This window comes from Aspergillus lucknowensis (genome assembly GCF_044049455.1).
Source record: "Aspergillus lucknowensis strain CBS 449.75 chromosome Unknown BJX67scaffold_56, whole genome shotgun sequence".
Lineage (NCBI taxonomy): Eukaryota > Fungi > Ascomycota > Eurotiomycetes > Eurotiales > Aspergillaceae > Aspergillus > Aspergillus lucknowensis.
In genome coordinates, this window is record NW_027263600.1 from 52,811 (window position 1) to 75,269 (window position 22,459).

The 22,459-nt window shown below is 51.6% G+C and overlaps 12 protein-coding genes and 1 non-coding gene across 13 annotated transcripts; 7 read left to right on the plus strand and 6 right to left on the minus strand.

The window, feature by feature from the left end:
* Positions 1–19: 19 nt before the first annotated feature.
* Positions 20–2,720, minus strand: BJX67DRAFT_364492 (tRNA (guanine26-N2)-dimethyltransferase). Its single transcript, XM_071030201.1, has one exon. The coding sequence runs from the start codon at positions 2,633–2,635 to the stop codon at positions 341–343; it is 2,295 nt and encodes a 764-aa protein (XP_070882083.1). The 5' UTR covers positions 2,636–2,720; the 3' UTR covers positions 20–340.
* A 172-nt stretch (positions 2,721–2,892) lies between these two features.
* On the minus strand, positions 2,893–3,954 carry BJX67DRAFT_384966 (MCP1 family protein; the record flags this gene model as incomplete). Its single annotated transcript, XM_071033765.1, has 2 exons — positions 2,893–3,680; positions 3,741–3,954. The coding sequence occupies 2 exons, from the start codon at positions 3,952–3,954 to the stop codon at positions 2,893–2,895; spliced, it is 1,002 nt and encodes a 333-aa protein (XP_070882084.1).
* Positions 3,955–4,267: 313 nt separating this feature from the next.
* On the plus strand, positions 4,268–5,548 carry BJX67DRAFT_267135 (putative C2H2 finger domain protein). Its single transcript, XM_071026452.1, has 3 exons — positions 4,268–4,589; positions 4,666–4,692; positions 4,759–5,548. The coding sequence occupies exons 1-3, from the start codon at positions 4,581–4,583 to the stop codon at positions 5,353–5,355; spliced, it is 633 nt and encodes a 210-aa protein (XP_070882085.1). The 5' UTR covers positions 4,268–4,580; the 3' UTR covers positions 5,356–5,548.
* Positions 5,549–5,741: 193 nt separating this feature from the next.
* Positions 5,742–7,084, minus strand: BJX67DRAFT_374775 (pyruvate dehydrogenase (acetyl-transferring) subunit E1 beta; the record flags this gene model as incomplete). The annotated part of the gene is made up of 4 exons (XM_071031595.1): positions 5,742–6,213; positions 6,275–6,561; positions 6,637–6,760; positions 6,837–7,084. 4 exons carry the CDS (start codon positions 7,082–7,084, stop codon positions 5,742–5,744), a joined length of 1,131 nt encoding a protein of 376 aa, XP_070882086.1.
* Positions 7,085–7,328: 244 nt separating this feature from the next.
* Positions 7,329–9,815, plus strand: BJX67DRAFT_267208 (Metallo-dependent phosphatase-like protein). Its single transcript, XM_071026455.1, has 2 exons — positions 7,329–7,828; positions 7,889–9,815. Exons 1-2 carry the CDS (start codon positions 7,647–7,649, stop codon positions 9,570–9,572), a joined length of 1,866 nt encoding a protein of 621 aa, XP_070882087.1. The 5' UTR covers positions 7,329–7,646; the 3' UTR covers positions 9,573–9,815.
* BJX67DRAFT_390771 (enoyl-[acyl-carrier-protein] reductase) lies at positions 9,656–11,056 on the minus strand (the record flags this gene model as incomplete). Its single annotated transcript, XM_071034681.1, has 2 exons — positions 9,656–10,780; positions 10,833–11,056. 2 exons carry the CDS (start codon positions 11,054–11,056, stop codon positions 9,739–9,741), a joined length of 1,266 nt encoding a protein of 421 aa, XP_070882088.1. The 3' UTR covers positions 9,656–9,738.
* Positions 11,057–11,432: 376 nt separating this feature from the next.
* On the plus strand, positions 11,433–13,490 carry BJX67DRAFT_267196 (glutamyl-tRNA(Gln) amidotransferase subunit HER2). Its single transcript, XM_071026454.1, has 4 exons — positions 11,433–11,781; positions 11,833–12,157; positions 12,214–12,389; positions 12,451–13,490. The coding sequence occupies exons 1-4, from the start codon at positions 11,652–11,654 to the stop codon at positions 13,329–13,331; spliced, it is 1,512 nt and encodes a 503-aa protein (XP_070882089.1). The 5' UTR covers positions 11,433–11,651; the 3' UTR covers positions 13,332–13,490.
* On the minus strand, positions 13,491–15,618 carry BJX67DRAFT_267190 (SPRY domain-containing protein). The gene has a single exon (XM_071026453.1). It carries the CDS (start codon positions 15,492–15,494, stop codon positions 13,650–13,652), a length of 1,845 nt encoding a protein of 614 aa, XP_070882090.1. The 5' UTR covers positions 15,495–15,618; the 3' UTR covers positions 13,491–13,649.
* A 577-nt stretch (positions 15,619–16,195) lies between these two features.
* Positions 16,196–18,407, plus strand: BJX67DRAFT_390777 (snoRNA-binding rRNA-processing protein ENP1; the record flags this gene model as incomplete). Its single annotated transcript, XM_071034682.1, has 3 exons — positions 16,196–16,570; positions 16,630–16,874; positions 16,936–18,407. The coding sequence occupies 3 exons, from the start codon at positions 16,196–16,198 to the stop codon at positions 17,804–17,806; spliced, it is 1,491 nt and encodes a 496-aa protein (XP_070882091.1). The 3' UTR covers positions 17,807–18,407.
* Positions 18,408–18,894, minus strand: BJX67DRAFT_267245 (uncharacterized protein). Its single transcript, XM_071026456.1, has one exon. The coding sequence runs from the start codon at positions 18,842–18,844 to the stop codon at positions 18,494–18,496; it is 351 nt and encodes a 116-aa protein (XP_070882092.1). The 5' UTR covers positions 18,845–18,894; the 3' UTR covers positions 18,408–18,493.
* Positions 18,895–19,352: 458 nt separating this feature from the next.
* Positions 19,353–20,705, plus strand: hacA (transcription factor HAC1; the record flags this gene model as incomplete). Its single annotated transcript, XM_071031596.1, has 2 exons — positions 19,353–19,549; positions 19,604–20,705. 2 exons carry the CDS (start codon positions 19,353–19,355, stop codon positions 20,703–20,705), a joined length of 1,299 nt encoding a protein of 432 aa, XP_070882093.1.
* Positions 20,706–21,180: 475 nt separating this feature from the next.
* BJX67DRAFT_384975 (putative SNF7 family protein Fti1/Did2) lies at positions 21,181–21,918 on the plus strand (the record flags this gene model as incomplete). The annotated part of the gene is made up of 2 exons (XM_071033766.1): positions 21,181–21,225; positions 21,334–21,918. The coding sequence occupies 2 exons, from the start codon at positions 21,181–21,183 to the stop codon at positions 21,916–21,918; spliced, it is 630 nt and encodes a 209-aa protein (XP_070882094.1).
* Positions 21,919–22,284: 366 nt separating this feature from the next.
* Positions 22,285–22,357, plus strand: BJX67DRAFT_t84. Its single transcript has one exon. It is a non-coding gene; the product is annotated as a tRNA-Lys (tRNA).
* The last annotated feature ends 102 nt before the right edge of the window (positions 22,358–22,459 follow it).

Below are 22,459 nucleotides of genomic sequence, written 5' to 3' on the forward strand. Positions count from 1 at the left end.
TTGATTCCCAGTCCAATTCTCGCACTCTCTTACTACTTCAACGCAGCCCCAAAGTCCTGCTAACAAAATCTGAACCCCATAACTTAGATGAGTATAGGCTCCATTTGTCCCGCGCGAGCTTTGGGATTACAGCGACACCAAACCTTGATGCAACGATCAACTGGTTACGGGACGTAAAGGGGTGGAATCGATCTGGCAATGCTCGCGTATCACGAATGTGAATGAAGATCGGAATTCAGTAAGCTCTAATGACACAGAGCCCTCCGGAGTTGTTGAGTAGAGAACATGCGTACAGGTGAAGGGCTAACAGCATTTTATCTGCAAAACTAACTGGAGCAGTCTATGTACGCCCAGATGCTCGACTCAAAGGACCCCAGTTTGCTCTGGGATTCACCTGGTATCTAACAAGCCGCTTCCGAGGCCGCGATTCCCGTCCCAGTAATTCATCAAAAACCACCTCGAGCTCGGAATATGGGGTGGCGTTCCGGTGAAGAGGAGGGCTACCCCATGCTTTGATTTGGGGTTGAGCCTCAGACTTGCCGTTGCGCTCTGGCTCTGATGCATCTTTGTTCAATAAGGATAAGGTATGCTGAAACCCTGAGCGGTACAGAGCAGCTTCGGCTCTGGTGACGAGATCTGGCAGGTCCTTGCTGGCTTCAGCTGCCGAGATGAGTTCCTTTCTCAGGAGCGATAATTTGGAGTCGTCCGTCTTTCTATCTCGGGATTTCGCCATTATTGCGGCGCCGGCAGCCCCAGGATTAAGGGAACCGGCTCTGAGGGGCGGTGCCTTCTGCCTTACCCATTCCCGCATGATCTCCCAAGTCACGGCCCATGGGGCGTCTGTGCGGACGGTGTTTGGTTTTGTGTGGCTGCGTGTGCACTTGTACCCTAAGCCGCGGAGAGCTCCACGAAATGCTTCGTAGGGAACGGTCGTTGTATGGAGGACCTTTGAAATACTAGAAAGGGTGAAGTAGAAGGGATGGGGTTCACGGATGGCGGGATCTGCTCGGGGGATAATGGGTGAAAGTTCTTCGGACTGGCCGGGAATATCTTCAACACCAGGGCGAGAGGTTGGTGATTGATTTTTGCTCTCTTCAGGGGATAGTTCTAGACTTAGGTCCTCTTCGAGGGCCGTCGTCAACATGCCTTCAATCCTGTCCTTAGTCTGATATACCTCTTTATCAACTTGAGGGATGAGATCAAGGATTTTCTGAACAAAGTGAGGGTGGTGCAGTGGGCCGGCCCACATGGGACCAGAGAGATGGGTCTTCATGTTGCAATGCTCACATTTCACATTAGCAGATGGTGCTTGGGCAAACCCAAAATGATAAAAAGGGTTCCCCTTCTTATCAAGCTTCTGCTTGGTTTGGGTTAAAGGCTGAGTTGCCCACGCTCCACAGCCAGAGTCACAGTTATAGACAAGCATCGTGTTGCCTGATGTGAACTTGGCCGCGGCGGGAGATCGATGGATACGGACGAACAGCCGAGCATAATAGTCAATTGAGAGAGATAATAAAGGCTCGATCGCAAGACCGTATTTGGTAGCCGACGTTGCAAGGCCATTCAGAATAAGGCGCAGCCCACCCTCATGAGAATGAGTACCTTTGATCGGCACACCACCATATAATGAAAAAGATTTCTCGGGATACCCGTTGGATGCCCAAACGCCGGCATCGGTGCAAGTAATGCAAAGAAGGCCCTCGTCTTTTATCCCTTGCACAGCTGCATCTAGGAAGGGCGCTGCGGTACCGTAGGGATCTAAATCTATGACATCGAACTTGCCAGTTTCGTCTTTTTTATAGGGCTTGACCGGTTTCAGACGACTGTACATATATAGGCGGGCGTCATCATTGTTCGTTTGAATGAGCTTCTCAAGACCGTTGTACTTAATGTTTCGTTCCATCCATTGGATGGCAGAGGTCGACAGGTCATTGGCAACGACGCGGGTGACAAATGGTATTTCAGAGGCATATCGTAAAGCACGTAGGCCAGATGCGGACAAAGCATCTAAAATTGTGAACTCGGGAGGAAATAATGTTGGAGAGGGATTCCCTGGGGGATGGGATTCTGGCGCTTCTTCGTCCTCCACCTCTGCAGCCTTGGTCTCGCTCTCCAATCTGCCAGCTTTCTCTCCACCTTTTCCATTGTCATCCCCCCGCTTCCTCTTGTTATTCCTCCCGCCAGCGCCTCCTGATGCCTTCCGCTTCCGCCGTACACTCTTCTCTGCGTTTACCGCCATAACATGCTCCCCATAAACGCGAATCGCGAGGACGGTCAAATCCCGGTTGAACTGCTGAATGGGATTGTAAAAAACAGTTTGAGATCCATCGTTTGACTTCAAGTCCCGCTTGTTTCCTTGTGTAGCTGCGGTCTCCGCAGGCGGCTTTAAGATGTACGCTCGTCCTTCCCTGATGACCTGGTACTCTTTGCCGTCATGCTGTACTAAATGGTCGGCGGCGTCGGGGCCCGGAGTAGCGGCCATGCTCGAGACAAATGAACGGGAATGTCGTAAAACTGATTGATCAATGCGTGGACGGCGGCGCGCAGAATTGAGATCTTTGGATGCGGAGGCCCAGAAGCGGATTATCGGAGATCGGGTGGTCAAGGTTCGGGGGATGTACCAAATTGACTTCATGTGTTTAAAAGGTGCAGAGCGGCGCTGCAAGCTGAGACAGAGAGCAGACCGCTACAGAATATTCGATGTCAACCCGAGATTTCTGGACGAGCGGAGAAAGAAGCTCAGAAAAAAATCTGCGCACGGGCCAGGTAAAGCGACGACAACACCTGAAAATCTCCTTTCCGCGCATCTTGTCATTAGTAGCATAATTATCAATTACGTATTTATCGCTATTCTACAGCTTCTTTGCTCCGCGTACATTATTTACTAGCCCCTTATAACCAGCTCCCAATGACAGGAACTTGGCTATACATCTCGTTCCAGCCCTTAGCCTCCCAGCCCGAACCCTCTCCACCATTCCCAACAATCCACAGCGCCCCAGCAAGCCACACACATGCCCCCAGTGTAGCAAGCTTGTTGAAGTTCCACCACATCTTTCTCCGCCTTTTGATGTGCTGTTCGCTCTCCACTGGGCCCAAGTAGTCTTTGAGTGAGCCTTCTTTACCACCACGGGTCTTCCGAACAGTGGTTATTCTCCACCCCATCCAGGCAGCCAATCCCCCGATGATGTGGTACACTCCGACGAAGACAAAAAGGTGATAGTATGTGATCCAGAAAACACGGTTTCGTGCGATGCCATGAGCAACGAAACGCAGGCCAACTCCTGAGCTTCCCCCCTCGACCATGATCGGTACCATGCGATTGACCAAGACGTGTGTAGCGAGTAATGGGGCAAATGCGTAACCCAGGCGTGCCTGCAGGCTCATCCGGGGCCAGAAGGAGAGCGCATATCTTTGATCTCTTGTCTCAGCACCATAGAGTCGCGCGCGACGCGAAGCGCGAATGTTGCGGAGAGCAATGCCGGAAGCAATATGTGTAAGAATAGGGACGGTCAGGACTACATGTTCGAGCACGGGCGCTTGGTAGATAGGCCTTGTAAGAAGGAGGTAATTATCGCTCTCGGCAACGGACCGTGTCGCAAGAGGTATGAGCGAGGTGTTGGCAAAGTGTAGCGCCGCGAACAACGCCGGGGGGTATGTCGAGTATTTCTGGACAGCGGATACTGCAGTCGTTATTCGATTAGTTCAGCGGCATTACTACGAGCGCACACTCATAGACTCACACCAATAATCCCAATTACCCCTGTGGAGGCCTAGGAAGGGTAATCCGAGATTTCGTGGACTTGACGGAGGTTGATACTTCGGGCCATGATCTTCCAAGTTGACTTCGGGAAAACTTTCATCAACCGGAGAAGGGTCCAGTTCCTGCATAGAGCTTATAGATTTCGTCTCGATATCATCTCGTGTAGGCACGTTCGACCCCGTAGATGAAACCATTGTGTTGGTAAGGTGTTGGCTCGGCCGGGTTGGGAGGATGCTTGGGAAGTTATGTTCGGAAGAAACAAAGCAATTCTCATTGACTAGCTGCAGGAAACTCAGGAGGTCTTTCCCCCAGGCGAATCGAGGAACACTCTCTTCTTTGGGATAGTGTTTTTTTCAAGGATTTGCAGCTCATACCCAATGGATTTCTGGCCGATCCTGACGTTCTGCTGAAAAGAAGCCCAACCATCAGAGGCCGCAGGCCGATCATTATTTTCCCCGCAAGTTCATTGGCTTCTTGAGGCTCAACCACAGACAACTTCATCCAACAGTCGAGATATAGTCCTCCTGACAAAGTCGCCTCGCACGCAACCTGTTGTCGCTATTCCGATCTTCCGAGCTGTAGCCGATATATGTCGAGATAACCTTGGCGGCGTTGGCAAACAATTGCAGGCGGTGGTGTCGTCACGCTGGCAGAATCAGCTTCCACAGTCCGGGCAGACTATGCGAATTGTGAATCGCCAATAACAAAGTACCGTAGCGAACGAATGGTACAGATGCAGAACCCATCATTATCATAGTTCTGCGCACATCATACCATCTTCGACCTGCCCATAACTTGAATTGCATCCCGGCGGGAAGAGATGCCACCGGTAAGTGCTTCGTGCTTCGATCGGCCTCAACAAAAAACATGGCGCTGAGCTTTCTTCTGACGTCTTAACTGCACAGCGAGGCTTTACAAACCCAGCTCCTAAGGTACGGCTTAGCCAACCCACACCATCGCCGAAAACCGGCAGCAACTAATCCGCAATCGCCTCCTAGACCGATTCGGCGCGCTCCGCTCTGAGTTCATTCACCTGTACACTCTGCAATAAATCCTACTCCCGGCACCCCGAATACGAGGCTCACATCTCTTCTTACGACCACCAACATCGCAAGCGCCTTCAAGACCTCAAGCAGCTCTCTCGGGATCCAAATGCAGCCGAGAAAGCCAGACGGGCCGAGAAGAAAGCCGACGCGGAGGCAGGACTCAGAGTTCTTGATTCCGGGAAAACAGGGGGCGTCCCAAGCACAGCAAGCAGTGGTGGGGGCGGGCGATTCAAGAGGGGAGGATTCAAGAGTTCGTTTACGACTGTGAAAGGTCCGGCTGCTCCCGTAGCGCCGACGAAGAAAAATGTTCTTGGAGACGATGACGAGGATGGAGATGATATACCCCTTACTGAGGGCGTGAGTGATTCAGGTCCTCTCAAATCTGGAAAGTCCCCTAGTGTCCCACAGGATGGAGGGGAGAGTGACACGGATGAAGAATATGCGGTTGATAACCCAGGTGAAGGATACTATGACCCCCGAAGACCAACGGGTTGCTTCCCTGGCTGTATTGGGAGTGACCCTGCCAGTGTCCAGGCTGCTGGAACGTGATGTAACTCGATACAATTCGGGCTGAAAGTGTACTAGCGCATTCACAGTCGGCGCTATGCAAGTGGGATATCGAGCATTGCCCGGTTACTTTTTTCCCAACTTTTTCTGATTTCAGAGTAGTCTTCTGCGAAAACATGTAGACCCGAGGGTTTCTCCCAATGCACACCTCGGTGTTGTCGAGAGGGAATTCATTCACGCCCCTTTTCCTAGTGAGATGCTTTGAATTTTGGTCTAAATGATGCTTGAAGATAATAGTACAGAAATCATAAAACCTGTTCAAGCCGGGAAAGAACACCGTATGAGCGAGAAACGAGGACCTGCGTGATTAGGTCGGACACACGGTGAAATTCAGCCTCACCCCAATTAACCACTAGCAAAAGGTAGAATTACAACCTGAGGAGCTTGGCAGCTTGTCCAACGATGGTGTCTTCTTGGGGGAAGCTCAGTGCCTCCAGTCCGGCAGCGTACGGAGTAGGCACCTCAGCACCAGTGACACGGACAGCAGGTGCTGTCAGGTAGTCGAAACCGTACTCCATCGAAAGGGCTAGGATCTCAGAGCTAACGCCGAACATGGGGAAGCCAGATTCGACACACATCAGACGGCCAGTCTTCTTGAGAGACTGGATGACGGTCTCAACGTCGAGAGGCTTAACGGACCGAAGGTTGATCACTTCAGCCTCAACGCCATATTTCTGCTTCAACTCAGCGGCAGCATTGAGAGATTGTCCGACGCAACGGGAGAGGGTAACAATAGTAAGATCCTTGCCGGGACGCTCAATTTTAGCCTTGCCAATGGGCAGGACGAAATCGTCCTTCTGAGCAGCCTCGCTCATAGCAAAGGCCTGGCCGTACAGCAGTCTATCCGGGATTAGTCACGAACGGTCCAAGGTATTATAAGAACATGTAAACTTATGCGTACTCATTTTCCAGAACGACGACGGGGTTGGGATCACGAATAGCGGCCTTCAACAGACCTTTGGCGTCCTCAGCGCTCCAGGGCGCGACAACCTTCAAACCAGGAATACTACCGTACCAGGCGGAGTAATCCTGTGAGTGCTGCGCAGCGACACCGGCGGCAAAGCCGTTCGGCCCACGGAAAGTGATGTTGCAAGGCTGGATGCCACCGGACATGTAGTGTGTTTTGGCGGCAGAGTTGATTATCTGATCGATAGCTTGCATTGCGAAGTTGAAGGTCATGAATTCACACTATTTACGGAACAAAAATTAGCATGAATACTCTAATTTGCACTTTGGTCCCCTATGGAATGAATCAGGACATACGATAGGATGTAGTCCAGCCAGAGCAGCTCCGACGGCTAGACCGCAAAAGCCTGCTTCCGTAATGGGTGTATCGATAACCCGCTTTGGCCCGAAGCGATCCAGAAGCCCCCTAGTGACCTTGTATCTGTTTGGAAGTGAAGGGTTAGAGCTCGATTATTAAGAATCAATTGATGACGGCTGTTAGGAAAGTGAAGTCATACGCTCCGTTATATTGCGCAACCTCCTCACCCAGGATGAACGTCTTCTGGTTGCTCTCCAGCTCCTCTGTGAGAGCCTCATTCAGGGCATCTCGTACGGTAACCTCCTTAGGACCGCTTTCCGTGGCATACCCCCGGGAGCGCAAAATTGAGGGTGTGCAAGCGGTCTGAACGACAGGACGGAAAGGCGCTGAAGAGAGGCGCGAAGAAAGCAGACGAGCCGCCGGTCGGAAGAGTCGGGGAGAAGCCATGGCCGGGCTGAAGGGCATTAAGGTCACGGAGAATTGATATTCAAAATGGAGACTCCACCACCGAACAAGGCGAAGGGAAAGGAAGAACAGCCAAAAAAAGAAAACCAGGCGACCAAACTCGCGCGGGATATGTTTTTTTGGTGAGAGCTCTTTGTCGGAGCGTTGGGGGTAACGCTGACTAAGACTTGCCTCACCGGCGCCTTGTTCCGTGTCCACTCATGATTTCTTTGATAACGGACAATTGCTCCTCCGAAGCTTGCTCAGGGTCGGGGCGCAATCCCGAAGTCAATCCTTCCGCGTGTTCTCTGATTTACGTCACAATATACAGCACTCGGAGTCCGCCCAGCTCCCAGAGGTTGCTTCACAGAAGCTCGTATGGGCCACGTGCGATCTACTTTCCTAATTGGATTGGGGAAAAGTGGTTGTCGCTCGAGGTCCATCGCTTGTCATCTGCAGATGTACCCGCGGCTCGTAAACAACTCCGCAAACGCAGTGTTGCCCCTATGTATATGTTACTGATTCTTCCTACACCTTCGTATCTTCTTCTGTAGCCTGGCCGAAGATGATTCCCGTGCCAAAATCTCTTGTTTCCCTCTCGGCTTTCTCAGCTTTCTCGGCTGTCCTCGCTACCCAGCCCTCAGCTCCAGATCCTATACCAGCCCCTTTACGCGATCTGAAATGGGGCCAACTCAACTTCCTTCATACTACAGATACTCATGGCTGGCTCGCTGGTCATCTCCAAGAGTATGGGTGCCCGCCTTCGTTTTGATGCCCTTAGACGCACGCTAACGAAGCGCGTGGTAGACCATCATATTCAGCGGATTGGGGCGATTATGTGTCGTTCGCGACCAGAATGCGCGAAATAGCCGAAGCCCATGGAAGAGATCTCCTGGTGATTGACACTGGTGATAGAGTCGAAGGTAATGGCCTCTATGATTCGTCGGAACCAAAAGGCACCTATACTTCCCAGATCCTACGACAGCAGCATATCGACGTGATGTCGTCAGGTAATCATGAACTGTACAAGAAAACCACCTCTGAAGCTGAATTTCTGAGCACCGTACCGAGCTTTCATGGCCACTACTTGGCTTCCAATATCGACATCTTCCATCCCACAACGGGAGAACTTGTGCCGTTGGCTGCACGATTCAAGAAATTCATCACTCAAAACCAGGGCGCTCGCATTGTCGCATTTGGCTTCCTTTTTGATTTCACGATGAACTGCAACAATACCGTTGTTCAACCTGTGGAGGAAACTATCAAAGAGAGGTGGTTCCAAGAAGTTGTCCTTGACAAGGATGTGGATCTATTCTTGGTCGTTGGCCATGTTCCTGTTCATTCCCGAGAATACGACTCCATCTTCAAGGCCATTAGAGCTATCCATCCAGAGACACCCATCCAGTTTTTCGGTGGCCATTACCATATCCGTGACTGCGCTCGATTCGATTCGAACGCATATGGTCTTGCCAGTGGTCGTTTTATGGAAACTATTGGATTCATGTCAATTGATGGTCTCTCCCTGGGCGATCGAAAGTCCCGTTCAGCAGGTCTTGTATTCAACCGAAGATATATTGATAATAACCTCTTCTCTTTCCATCACCACACCGGCCTAAATGAGACTACATTTCCCACTGAGCGCGGTCGCAACGTTTCCCGCCTTATCCGTGAATCCAGGACCGCTCTTCAACTAGACGAAATCTACGGCTGTGTTCCGCGAACATTATGGGTATCGCGTGTTCCCCATAGCTCCGAGGACAGCATTTACACCTGGTTACATCAGAAGGTGCTCCCCGACGTGCTAAAGGATAAATCACGTTCTGGAAAGCCGGCGCTTGCTATTGTAAACACCGGTGCCATTCGATTCGATCTTTTCAAAGGCGAATTTACGCGGGACTCGGCATATATTGTTTCTCCATTCACAAGTGGCTTCCGCTATCTTAAGGATGTTCCGTACGACAAAGCGGCCTTGGTCCTGGAGATCTTGAACAAACAGCCGAAGATTTTGGCGCCCTCCCTTGACGGAGCTCCCCCCTCCCCATGGAGTCTGGCTGCCCCCGAACAGGCTGCGTATCGTCACGGTGTTGGCAACAGCGACGATGCACGCCGTGGTGGACCAACGCGCAATATGCCCAATAATCAAAACCCAATGTTCAGCAATGCTTATCCCCAGCTTGAAGTTGTACCCGGATACACGACAATAGACGATTTGGGCGCAGATGGCGATGATACACTTCATTCGCCGGTCGACTTTTACCAGGTACCGAATTGCATAGACTCTCTGATTCTCGGAAATGAATCCGCTGCTCCGGAAACAGTAGACCTTGTCTACGTTGATTTCATAGAGCCTTATATAACATTAGCGGCCAGATATGCCAGGCTCAGCGTTGACGTCCCCCGGGAGAGTGACATTTACATGCCGTCTACATCTCTAACGGACCTTATTGTACAGTGGGTTAAAGATAACTGGAGCTGTATGGTGCAGCCCTAGCCTATTCCAATTATTACATCTGTTTTGACGTCTCTCGCATCCATCGACCCGCATTCCCCATAGGTACCAGCAATCCAACTGCATCACATGTGGCGTATCTTATTAGCGTGTGCAGCACTTGGGATTTTATGAAATTGCGTTTACATCCGTATCATACAATCAACTTTCAATCACCCCCTACAAACCTGAGCAAGCCCTTCCCACTTCTATATCCACCAAGAGTCCCCTGTACAGCGGTTGAAAGCTCAGAGCCCTCGGTGTCCCAACTCCACTTAGCTTCCTCCACGGGAATATCCTTGAATTTACCTGCTCGAGTCAACTGCAAGACATCTTTGATCGTGTTCTCTTTGAGCTGCGGGTTCTTGTCGCCCCACTTGCTTACCCAGAAGCCGTCAAATACAAGGCCCTTAAAGATCAGGAGTCCAGACGGCAGAGCAACAGGCTGCTTCGACATAGCACCGTATGTGACCATATGCGAGCCTGGGGCCAAAACCTTTGCCAGTGCCGTTGCATTTTTACCACCGACGCAGTTCAGAGCCAGCCGAATAGGCTCTCTCCCTTGTCGAGTGAGTTCATTAACAATGTTTTTGAATTCGCCAGAAAGTAATTCGGAATCTGTGACCACCGCAGTAGCTCCTAAGTCCTTCAACTCTTGTTTCAGGACATCAGTCTCTTCCGGACTCTTCCTCTCGCGGACGACATTAAGGGTTTTAATACCCCACTCCTTTCCTAGCTGGATAGCAGCACGTCCCACACCACTATTCGCACCGTTTTGAATCACCCATTCCTCTCCAGAGCGTAACCAATCCCAATCACAGAAATCCTTGATCATACGATACGCAGTGACGGGATTCACGCTAACGGTGCTGACCTGCAGCGGAGACAGTCCCTCTTGGTTTTCGATTTTGATCAATTGCGATTCGTCCAGCTGGGCATGTGTGCGCCAGGTACCTTGTCCAGTGCGCTTCATGATGACCCAGTCTCCCTTCGTAAGATTTTTGACTTTAGATCCAGTTGCGATAACCTCGAACGCGCCTTCGTTCCCGGCGATGGCGGACGGTTCTTGCGTGCCGAGCGTTGTCTCGAAGAGGGGCTTGCTTGGGTACACCCCCTGGATCTGGTTCACATCGGCAGGATTAAGTGGCGCAGCGAGAAGACGGAGGTTGACTTGCGTCCCATTGGGAGCGGAGATTGAATGCTTGTGAAGCCTAGGCGGGGATACGTTACGATTTCACAGCCTGTTTTGATCTAGGCACTTACTGTAGAACATCTTTTGGCTCGCCGTAGCGAGAATAGACGAGCGCTTTAGCTTGCGTATAGCCATATGCCGAAATATGTCTCCGGCTCTCCAGGCATCTATTCGAAATGGCACCCCGGCATTGGCGTGCGGCGAACAAGGGCAAAGACGATGGGACAGAGGCTTTCAAGGCCGATGTTGGGAACGGGGTTCGCAACGGAGGCTGAGCGACGCAGCGGAAGAACATACTGGGTGGTGGTTGAATGTGGGTGAATTCAGCCACTGGATCGAGGCTGGCTCGTCGGAAGAAGCTCTGGAGAGAGCTTTGGGGCAGATGGTTCGGATGACGTCGTTTTCTCGTCCTCGGGCCGACGGGGGTTTCTGGCAGCTGCCCGCCCGCCATCCACGCTCAGCGTAATACGCCAGGCCCGCAAAGGGATTGGCATGAATTGGCATTTGTGGGTTGGGTAGGCTGTGTGCCGTATCTTGCATGCAGGCTTTACATGACTTACTTTCGGGAAAAAACTGTTGCACTGGGCTAATTGAGTGCCTCTGCCACGGAATATATATCTTAGCTGTTGCTGTGCTCTCACTTTCCAGGCCACAAGGAGGAGCCGCGCAATTATTTAGAGATGTACTCGAACGCGTTGATTTTGGCCCCTGAGTAATAATCATAACCATATGTTCAAATGCGATTCCAGGGTTGCCTCGTCCATTGCCCTGAATTATCAGAGGACTTGACAGGGCAAAGCACGGGCCACCGTCGGGCCATCTGGATCGCTCTTCCGCAACGGCAAGGTACTTACTCTTCATTATCTGTGACAGACGCTTTAGCGGCCTAAATGTCCCTCCTGCTCGAAGCTGAGAGATATGTCGCCAACCAGAGCTCCCACCTTGCCCTGAATGCCTTCATAACCCACTCGGGTCGATGGCTGGGCCAGGCGAAAGATGCGGACCTTCGCAGAAAACAGGGTATGAAGTCGTCGTCGCTTGAGTTAATTGACATGCTTATTTCCTTCGCAGGGAAGACGAAATCCCGATTAGACGGTCGATTAATCGCCTTCAAGGATAACATCTGCACCCGCGACCTCCCCACCACATGTGCTTCGAAAAGCCTTGAGGCGTTCAGAAGCCCCTTCAACGCGACCGTGGTACAGCAGCTGGAAGATGCTGGGGCCATCATTGCCGGAAAGACCAACCTTGATGAGTTTGGTATGGGTTCCCATTCGGTCCATTCGCGATTCGGACCTGTCAAGAACGCGCGGTGCAGCGATGATTTGTCCCATCTGTCAGCTGGAGGAAGCTCTGGTGGAAGCGCTGTTGCTGTCGCCACGGATCAATGCTATTTGTATGTGCTGTTCTCGGGTAATTGCGCGCGGTACATGCCTAACGAGTGGGAACCAGAGCAATTGGAACGGATACTGGTGGTTCCGTTCGACTCCCTGCCGCATATACGGGGACAGTTGGGTTCAAACCCTCCTACGGACGCTTGTCGAGATGGGGAGTTGTCGCGTATGCAAACTCGCTAGATACGGTCGGGATTCTGGCAAAGGAAACCTCAACTGTCAGAGATGCCTTCGGTATGCCTTTTTTTTTTTCCGTGCATTCCCCAGCCAGCGAAGACTGACCACCCTTCGAAAGCCGTTCTAAACCAGCATGACCCCCGCGACCCGACAAGCCTTTCTCCTCCGTCACGATCTCGAATCGCATCGAAGTTAGAACTCCCTCAACTCTCCTCTCGCCTTGAATCCGCTCCCCTTAGAATTGGAATTCCCCTCGAATATAATGTCTCTGAGCTTGCACCTTCCGTCCGCCGGGCTTGGTATCGTTCACTAGAGTACCTGCGCCGGCAAGGACACACCATCCATCCTGTTTCGCTCCCAATGACCAAATCTGCGTTATCTGCATACTACGTACTTGCCCCCGCCGAAGCGTCTTCCAACCTGGCAAAGTATGATGGTGTTAGATACGGAACTCATCCCGAAGGACCCAACAGTGAGGATGAATCGGAAAGCTACCTATATGCAAGGACACGAGGCGAAGGGTTTGGCCCCGAGGTCAAGAGACGAATCATGCTTGGCGCATTCAGTCTTAGTGCTCAAGCTATCGACAACTACTTCATTCAAGCCCAGCGCATCCGACGTCTCGTTCGGCATGACTTTGACGCCGTATTTAGAGCAGAGCACCCGTTGACGTCCAACGCATCGAGAATTGAAGAGTCGACTACCAAAGCCGGCGTGGATGTCCTTATCTGTCCGACTGCGCCTTCACCACCGCCGAGCATATCGGATCTTATGAATGCCAGCGCAGCGATATCGCCCTTGGATGCTTACGTTAGCGACGTGTTCACGGTCCCTGCTAGCTTGGCCGGTCTCCCGGCCATATCTGTCCCTGTCTCTGGGAAAGGTAATGTTGAACATCATGCAGACAATGACCTGGCCGGAATTCAAGTAGTTGGCCAGTATGGTGACGATGACCTTGTCCTCAATGTGGGGGAGCTGTTGGAGGGGTGTGCTATTTAACGTGTAATCAAGATCAGTTGGCGATGGATGGATAAACATGATAAGGAGCTAGAGTTGCATGGCGAGAAGCCAAATTTCAAAGTACGACACTTGCAATAGATCAAAAGAATCAAAGGGCTTTCGGGATTAGACCAAGCCCGTATTAAATCTGGGATATCAAATGGTCTTAGATTGTTCCTGCCGTTGTACAATCAACGCAATTCACTTTGATAGCTGAAACCAACTCCTGCCGTGTGCGATGCCCGATCCAAGCGAAAATAAAGCAGCGATGGAACCAACCGGGATTGAGAAAGATAGTAGGGCCGGAGATAACTCGTCTCAAACACCGTTCATAGGAGTATCCTCGGGCTCCGGTATGACCGGCACTACGGATGCCTCCGCACTCGGCGTACTCGCAGCACCTACACTCACCGCATCCTCCAAGCCTGGAGGTCCCGTGTCCTGGTCCGCAAGCTTCATACTGGCGGCCCCGCTACCTTCTATAGGCGCGGTAGCGAGAGCAGAGTCGTAAGCAGCGCCGACGCCATTCTTTAAGACATCAGTACCGCCTACCGCACCGCTAGCAGAGCCATCCATCTCAGCATTATTGACCACGTCCTGGCCGTCGTCAACGCCGCCCCAGACAAGCATTGCTTCCACCTCATCTACAATATCTGCCACAACGTCCTCAGCGATCTGCTCGTTGAAACGCTCGCCTATGCCCTGTACTATGTCGCCGCTCTCGGTATGCGAAGGAGGGCCAAACCACCAGGGCCCTTGGAAACGGCACTCAACGGCGCCACCGCCGTAGCAGCTGACGGCTGGATAATACCCGATCATGCCGTCGTCGGCATTTTCGCGTTCCCCGAGCCCGAGGTTGTTGGTGCCATTTGCCAGTCTGCTGGCCGGTGGTAGGAAGGCATATAATTCCTTGAACGGAGTGCCCATTTTGACCCCGTTTTTGTATATTGTAATACTAGAACCGGGTAATGTGCGTAGGGATGCGTCTTCTCCGTTGAACGGGGATGGTGGTCCGAATGTTGGGGTTTCTTTGAGATTGAAAGCATAGTCGCGTAGTTGCTTGGTAGGAAATACGTTGGATTGCTGCCAACAGAAGTCGTTTTTGTAATGGAAGGGAATACGATCACGGATGAGATTCGCTGCTGAAGGCGCCCCGGGCTTCGTTGTTGAACTCTCGCCGTCGGATCCTGGATCGTATGTTCCCTCCACAACCTTCCTGTGAAGCGAGAGTGGTGGGAGAGTGATTAGCATGCCAATAACGTCGCCCTCACGGATTGATTCGCCTTTTGGAAAGAAATATTCGCACCGCATGCGATTGACAACTTCGCCGTTTACATCCCGAATTCCGTAGCCGTAGCAGTCGACACCCACATTTACATCGAGATCCGCCTCTCTTCGAGCAAAACCAAGACGTACATGACCCCTCGATGGCGGAGTGGATTTTGAGTTCCCATTCGGAGACGCCACCCCCGAGTCATTCATCACGCCGCTTATAATCCGAGCTTCATAGTAGTAGGTCCCGTCGCGAGCGCATACGTTAGCGCGCGCCGTGTGCCACGGATCGTTGGTTGTGACCGCAAGGGCATCCTTCGAAAATAGGATCGCAGCCGGCGAGTCTTCAAAACTAAATCGAGCATGATATGGCGGAACGTCCGTCTGGCGGTATTTGATATGCGAAAATTCTGTATCAGCTATGGCGTAGGTGTAGCGGAAACCGTTCTTATTTGTGAGCTTGTCAACAACCTCGTAAAAATCCCAACTTCGTCCAAGAACGCCTGACATTTTTCGAACTGCGAAATTCAATTGGCGAGTTTGAGGGGGGAAGAGGTCCGATGCCTTCGGTTCCCCGACCGCTATGGGTCTCAGTATGGTGAGATCTGAGCTAGGAATCGCGGTATTATGCACGGCAACGGCCTTCCTCTTAGGGGGTAAGCTCTCTTGGTCTAATCCTTTCGCTTCCCTCTTCTTTCGACTGTCGCGTTTGTTGCGCTTCGACCTTGCCCCGTCGGCTTGGACCGATGCGGTGGTGGACAGTGCGGGCGAGGACCTTGCATTCCCATCTAAGAGAGGCCCATTAGGAAGGCTAGTAGTTACGGGATTCAAGGTGGGGGAATTTATATTTGAGGATGGGGCGGGAGATCCGGCTGCTTGATTAGACGCCATTATGCAAGCGGGTTGCAGAACCAAGGCAACTTCAGGCGGATGCCTTCAGCTGGGCAATTTGGGGCCCCGCCGACCTGTTTACAAGAAGATCCGAGTTCTTGAAATTTGTAGACAACTCTGGCGATACGGAGTACTGTTTGGTGATCTGAGACAGGGACGGTTGTGGTGCTGGGCCGCGAGTGGGAGGCACTGATGGACGGCGTGGAAATATGCGGATTTATACCGGGCGTTGAATTAGCACAGCTGGTTCAATTTTGAATATACAGCTGCCATTTTGTTAGGAGGACAGAAGTAAAGAGGTGCCGAATGGGATAGGGGGCTAACATACCGCGAGGATTGTTTTGATTGCGAACGCTGCTTCGAGAAACCTCGCCACCAAAAGGCACAACTTCAGGGCGGACTGGTTGGATAGTTCAGGCAGAAAATCAGGCCATGCTGGTATCGACCAGCGACGGGAGGGGAAAGAAAAGGCGGTGGGTGCGATAAGACCCCACGGAAAAAAAAGAGCCCACCAGCAAGCTTCATCACATGATCCAGAAATTTACACACATTGGCGGCTCCCAAGAAGAAAAGGTTTGTTTGCTCGGCCGTTCATTTATTTGCAGGATTTCTGTTCGCTCCGACGGGCAGAAGGTATTCGTCCTGCGACGACCCGAATTGAGCACAATATATCTCTAAGTCCGGACAAACGAAGGCCCATCATGCCGAAGGTGACGCCGTCTCGCACCACCGCTGCTGCCCGCCGACATAACCCTCTTGCCGAAGATATTCTGAGCACGGGTCACCTACGAACGCATCCTAGCAAAAAGAATCAGCGCCAATACAAGGCAGATGGGGATCGCGAGAAAGGAGAGCGTTTTGTGGATGCGAAGACATCCCGCAAGATCTTGCAAATTGGGCAAGAGCTTGCTGATGAAGAAGACGCCGAACAGAGCGCCGCGCGCGCTGTAACTACAGAGCAAGGCAATTCGGCATTTGATTATGGGTCTCGATTTGAAGAAGACGAAGTCTATTCGGACGACGAGGGGAAATTCAATGAAGATCAGTGGGACGACGACGAGGAGGTTGTGGAAGCAGTATGTGTTCAAAGCTCCGGACGACTATTAAAGCGGTGTATATCTAATAGACTGTCCAGGAGGTTGATCCGAATGACCTTGATATGTTCCACAAGTTCGTTCCTAGAGGCGAGGAAGATCCGATATTTGGTCTTCGCGAACCCGAGGCGAGTGGCCAAACCACCAATCTTGCGGACCTTATATTAGAAAAGATCGCCGAGCATGAAGCCAAGCAGGCAGGAAAGGCTGGACCGATCATCCAAGGCGGAGGTCTACCCGAAGACGCTATTCAGATACCAGCAAAGGCTGTAGAGGTATATGAAAAGTGAGTGTTGCTGCCTGAACTCCTCTCAACTCCGTTGCTCGCGCATACTAACCAGGACCAGGGTGGGTATGATCCTTTCTCGATACAAATCTGGGCCACTTCCAAAGCCATTTAAGATTCTCCCTGCCGTTCCAAACTGGCAAACACTACTTTCAATTACCCGGCCCGAGTCCTGGACCGCCAACGCTATCTACGCTGGGACTCGGATTTTCATCTCACACAAGCCGAACATTGCGCAGGAGTATATCTCGACTGTATTGCTTGAGCGCGTGCGGGAGGAAATCTATGAGAAGAAGAAACTGAATGTTCACACATACAATGCGATGAAGAAGGCCCTCTATAAACCGGCCTGTTTCTTCAAAGGGCTGCTGTTCCCTCTAGTTTCGAGCGGGACCTGCACTCTGCGGGAAGCTCACATCGTTTCTTCTGTTATCGCACGTGTCTCCATTCCGGTTTTGCATTCGGCTGCGGCACTACTTCGCATGTGTGACCTTGCCGCCGAACAGTCAAGTAGGTCACTCGAGAGCACTGGTGCTGTGAATGTCTTCATTCGAATCTTCCTAGAAAAGAAATACGCCCTGCCGTACAAAGTCATTGATGCTCTGGTTTTCCATTTTCTGCGATTCCGCGCTGCCGACCCTACGGAAGATACAATGAGCGATGGACCGTCTCGGGACGCCTCAAAAATGTATAAGCTCCCTGTTCTGTGGCATCAATCGCTTTTAGTTTTCGCACAACGTTACCGGAATGACATAACCGAGGACCAGCGCGAGGCTCTCCTAGACTTGCTTTTGGTACGTGGACATAAAGATATTGGACCTGAAGTCAGGCGCGAGTTGTTGGCCGGCAGAGGAAGGGGTGTGATTGCCCCCGACCCTGAGAGACAGAATGCCCTTGATGCTGGGGATGATACGATGGACACCACGTTATGAGCGCAAACATGGCATGGCCACTTTCTTTGTGGCTCCTTTTCCGATGTGCATAATTTGGTTTCAAAAGGACTCATGCATTCGATCATGAGTCTGAATCAGGCGTTAGATGATGACTTACTTGATGCGTCATGATGTACATAGATTCCCATGAGATATTCTCTTCTCTGTCGCTGAGTTATGATTTCGTCAATCATTGGGGTCGGAGAGTGGTCAACAGTGTTGATAATTTCGGCTCGATGTGGATCGATCGAGCAGGGATGGTGACACGGAGAAATTGCTCATCAACAGCAACGGATGATTGGATTACCCATCAAGAATAACGCCCTTGGACCGCGGAGCTTGTCTCCTTAGCCTGTATGGCTCCAGGCGTTCTGAGAGGTGAGGACATCAAGAGAGCTTTTCTTCTGAGCACGCCTCTTGGTCGTGATATTATTCTTCTCCGAGCCGCAATTCTCGCGACTTGATGCGGAAGCGGAGGGGGTGGTTCTAAATGACGATGACTTCAAGGGCCACATGTGGGCTGTGCGTGTTCCCCCGAGGGATCTGGTGCACCACGACCTGCATGAATCTGCTCAATCTTGTGAGGGACGGTGGAGGGGCGGCTGTTCAAGGCCTGCATCCGAAACTGTCACCTCAATCTCGAACGAGTCGATCTCCAAGGATTGACATTCGGATTTGGGAGTGCGCTCAGGGCCCACCCACCCTTCCTGGGTGGGTTGCAACTGAAGGAAGGGTGAGCTTCTCGAAAAGTTGACAATCATCATGCAGTGATGACACGAACACAGGCCCTGAGTGAGTTCTTCGTCTCTGTACCAGTTGTATAATTTTAGCATCATGCGAACATTCTTTTCGGATTCCTTGTGGCTGGAAGTGAGGAAAGCGCCAATGATAATCTGTCATCTTGTCTGCGGAGGGGTGCCTCGCCTCCTGAAGCTGAGCGATGCAACTGCGGTGGTTCCACCGCATGTCGCAGATTGAGGCCTGCCTCACCAAGGGGCCAAGGAGAGTGCCCAAGAAGATCAAGGAACTTGAATCCATGGATCGACCGCGTTACCGGTACGGTACGTGGGTATTGAACCAGACAAGGGCGTCTGCGAAACATTCATTGGCGCAGATATGTTTTCCGTATCAAGAGGGTGCTAGCAGTAATATTACGGTTACGTGGCTGTGGACGGGCTCCGCCCCTTGCTGGAAGAAGGTCCGCCTGAATTGACCACGCTGGCCTTTTAAAAGAGTCAACCATTCCCCCTCTCACCCAACTCTTTCAATCAACCCAACTCTCTTTTGAACAGCTGTCCTTTCCAGACTCTCCACACGTTCCCACTCTTGGAACCTGTGCCCCAACACCTTTCACTGGCTGGGATCTGGCATCTGCCTTCGATCTCCGGCATGACACGGTGGCCTTTGTCTTCTTGACCACGGCGAGAAGTCTCGAGCTCTCAAACCCACCAACATCCAAAGACTCACCATCTCTCTGCCCTTCCATTGTTGCAGTTCTTACCGTTGCGAGTCATTTGAAATACGAGACCGATCGCCACCAGTGGAAATGGCGGACGCTTTTACAGACTCTCTGCCCTCTACTCCATCCTTGGAGGTTCCTATGCTTACTGTCTCGCCGGCCGACACATCACTGCAATCGGACGATGGAGAAGTTGAAAGCAAGCCTGAGGAAAAGAAGCCAGTGAAGAAGAGAAAGTCCTGGGGCCAGGAATTACCGGTTCCGAAGACGAATCTGCCTCCCAGGTACGCTTAGTTGCTGAACTGACTGACTTGTCTTTCTGACTAACATGCCCTTAGGAAACGCGCCAAAACTGACGACGAGAAGGAGCAGCGCCGCATTGAGCGTGTCCTTCGTAATCGTGCGGCTGCACAGACTTCCCGCGAGCGCAAGAGGCTAGAAATGGAGAAGCTCGAAAACGAGAAGATCCAAATGGAACAACAGAACCAGTTCCTCGTCCAGCGACTCGCCCAGATGGAAGCCGAGAACAACCGTCTGAGCCAGCAAGTCGCTCAACTCTCAGCAGAAGTTCGGGGTTCCCGTCACAGCACCCCAAGACCCGGATCTCCTGCATCAGTATCGCCTACTCTTACTCCAACTCTCTTCAAGCAAGAGCGTGATGAAATTGCCCTCGACCGAATTCCCTTCCCGACTCCTTCCGTCACCGACTACTCTCCTACCATGAAGCCTTCCTCTCTCGATGAGTCCTCCGACTTGACACAACATCCTGCAGCGATGTTGTGTGACCTGCAGTGTCAGTCGGTGGGCTCGACGGAGATGGAAGTGTCCTCTCGCTTTTCGACCTCGGAGAGAGCATTAAGCATGAGTCTACAAATGACATTACAGCTCCTCTTTCTGACGATGACTTCCACCGCCTATTTGACGGTGATACATCCCTTAAGTCAGATTCTTCAGTCCTTGAGGACGGGTTCGCCTTTGACGTTCTCGACTCAGGAGATTTATCGGCATTCTCATTTGATTCTATGGTTGATTTTGACACCGAGCCTGTCTCCCTCGAAGCCATCGAGCAACCCAACGGCCTTCCGGACCAAACTTCTTACAAGATTACTGGCTTGCAACCCAGCCTTGGCGCGTCCACTCCGCGATGCGACGGGCAGGGAATTGCAGCTGGCAGTGCGTGAGAGGTTTGCCGGAGAATGTTCGGTTACTGCTGTGCAAGAGGGCCGATGGAGCTGGGAATCCTTATTGACCCTGGCGTTGGCGATAAACCTTCTTGAGAAGCCAGAAAGGCGAAGAAGAATTCTAAGTGGATTCAAATCGTTGCAAGGCGGTCGGCGCAATAGTTCAGGGATGCCTTCTAAAGTTATGCGGAGTTCACGGCGTTCAACTGTCCCCAAGGAGGCGTTGACGTCTCTGTTTATGGGAAAAGGCTTGCGATAACTTGTACATTAGCGTGTTCCAACATCATCAATATTCAGGCAAGCCAAATGGACGCCTCATGATTATCTTGTAAACAGAAGAACGTAGTCTTGAAAAGCCGGTATCCTCACGCAAGGTTCGGAGAGAAGCGTCTTATCTCCGACGGACGCTGGCAAAAACATCCTTCACATGGTGAGAGCCTCGAGAATTATCTACTCGGCGCCGACTTATTCTGAAGTCAGTGATCATGACGGTTTAAACGTTCCATGGGGAAAGAGAAGCACAGTCAGCGGAGAAACAAGGGTTTGATCCCAGCCGGAGACTGTGACTGGGATGACGTTGCCACCCAAGGCGTCCCCCTCAATTCTAGAATCCGCCGCCTTCTTTGAATCCAACCATCTGTAGCCTGGGCCACATTACTTCCTTATCCTGTTTTTCTCTTGCTTTTATATCAGCTTCTTTTCGCCAAAACTCTCATTTGCAGCGATACAACAAGATGGTTCGAAAAGATCCCATTTTTGAGGCCCGTACCAATGTGAAGGTGAGTCCTTCCTCTCTCGTCGCTGCTCGGCACGATCCCACTCCCTGGCGCCTGGGCTTGTCGCAGTCTGGCTGGAACAGACATTAACTGTCTTCCTTAATACAATAGCTCCACTCGAATCGTTTAAAGAAAGAGGCTGCCCGTGCCGAGGCGACCTTCAAGTCCGAGAAGGCAAAGGCCGATAAAGCAATGAAGAACCGCGAATTTCAGATCGCTCGAATTCATGCCTCCTCCGCCGTACGAGAGAAACGACGCCAGGTGTCCCTTCGAGCAGAGGCGGCTCGTGCGGACGTCATTATCAATGAACTGAAAGCTGCGCAGAGCACTCGCGACACATCACGCACTCTCGCGTTGGCGTCAAGAGGCCTGGACGCTGCATCCAAGAGTGTCAACCTCGAGACACTGGTTTCTCACGCCAATAACTTCCTCTCACGCTCGGAGGACTTCAAAATCGCTAGTAGTGCTATTGAGGACGTTGCTCAAGGGGTCTCAATGCAAGAGTATGGGGCGGAGGGTGAGGCCGATGTTGATCGTCTGATGGAGCAACTTGCCGATGATGCAGGTGTCGACATGCGGCTAGCATTGGACCAGGACACAGCACCGAAGGAGGACGTGAAGGAGCAGACAAAGGTCGATGCGGACGTTGAGGATGGTTTGGGCGCTAGACTACGAGCACTTCGGGCCGCAAACTGATTTGATACTTTTGTATTTCTCCCTCATTGTGTCCCTGTTTCCCCCCATTTTGCATTATGATTTCTGGTCTCCCTTTTTTCGGCGAATTATGGAGAAGCGCATTAAGATAGTGAGTTTGATCGGCTATGAGCTTGATGTATATATCGTTCTTTTTTAATGGAGTCAAACTCCCCGTCTCCATCGTTGAGGCATGGCTGTTAATATTTTCTCGATAATGCTGCAATAGTGCCTAGGTCTTCGACCTTGGAGGCACTCCAACATCTCAGATTTATACTTTCAAGTCGTGGTGTGTGGTTGTTTTGATTTGCATGCATAAATCACTCCTTGGCTAGAGATGATGAGTTTCGAGGCTCGTAATGTTGATATGCCGGGCTAGCTCAATCGGCAGAGCGTGAGACTCTTAATCTCAAGGTTGCGGGTTCGACCCCCGCGTTCGGCTCTTTTTTTTTTTGCACATTTTTTTTTACTGTCCTCTCTTGATTTTCGCCACTTTTCACTCGAAAGTGGGAGTGATGACAGACCAGCTCCGTGGTCCGGCGCC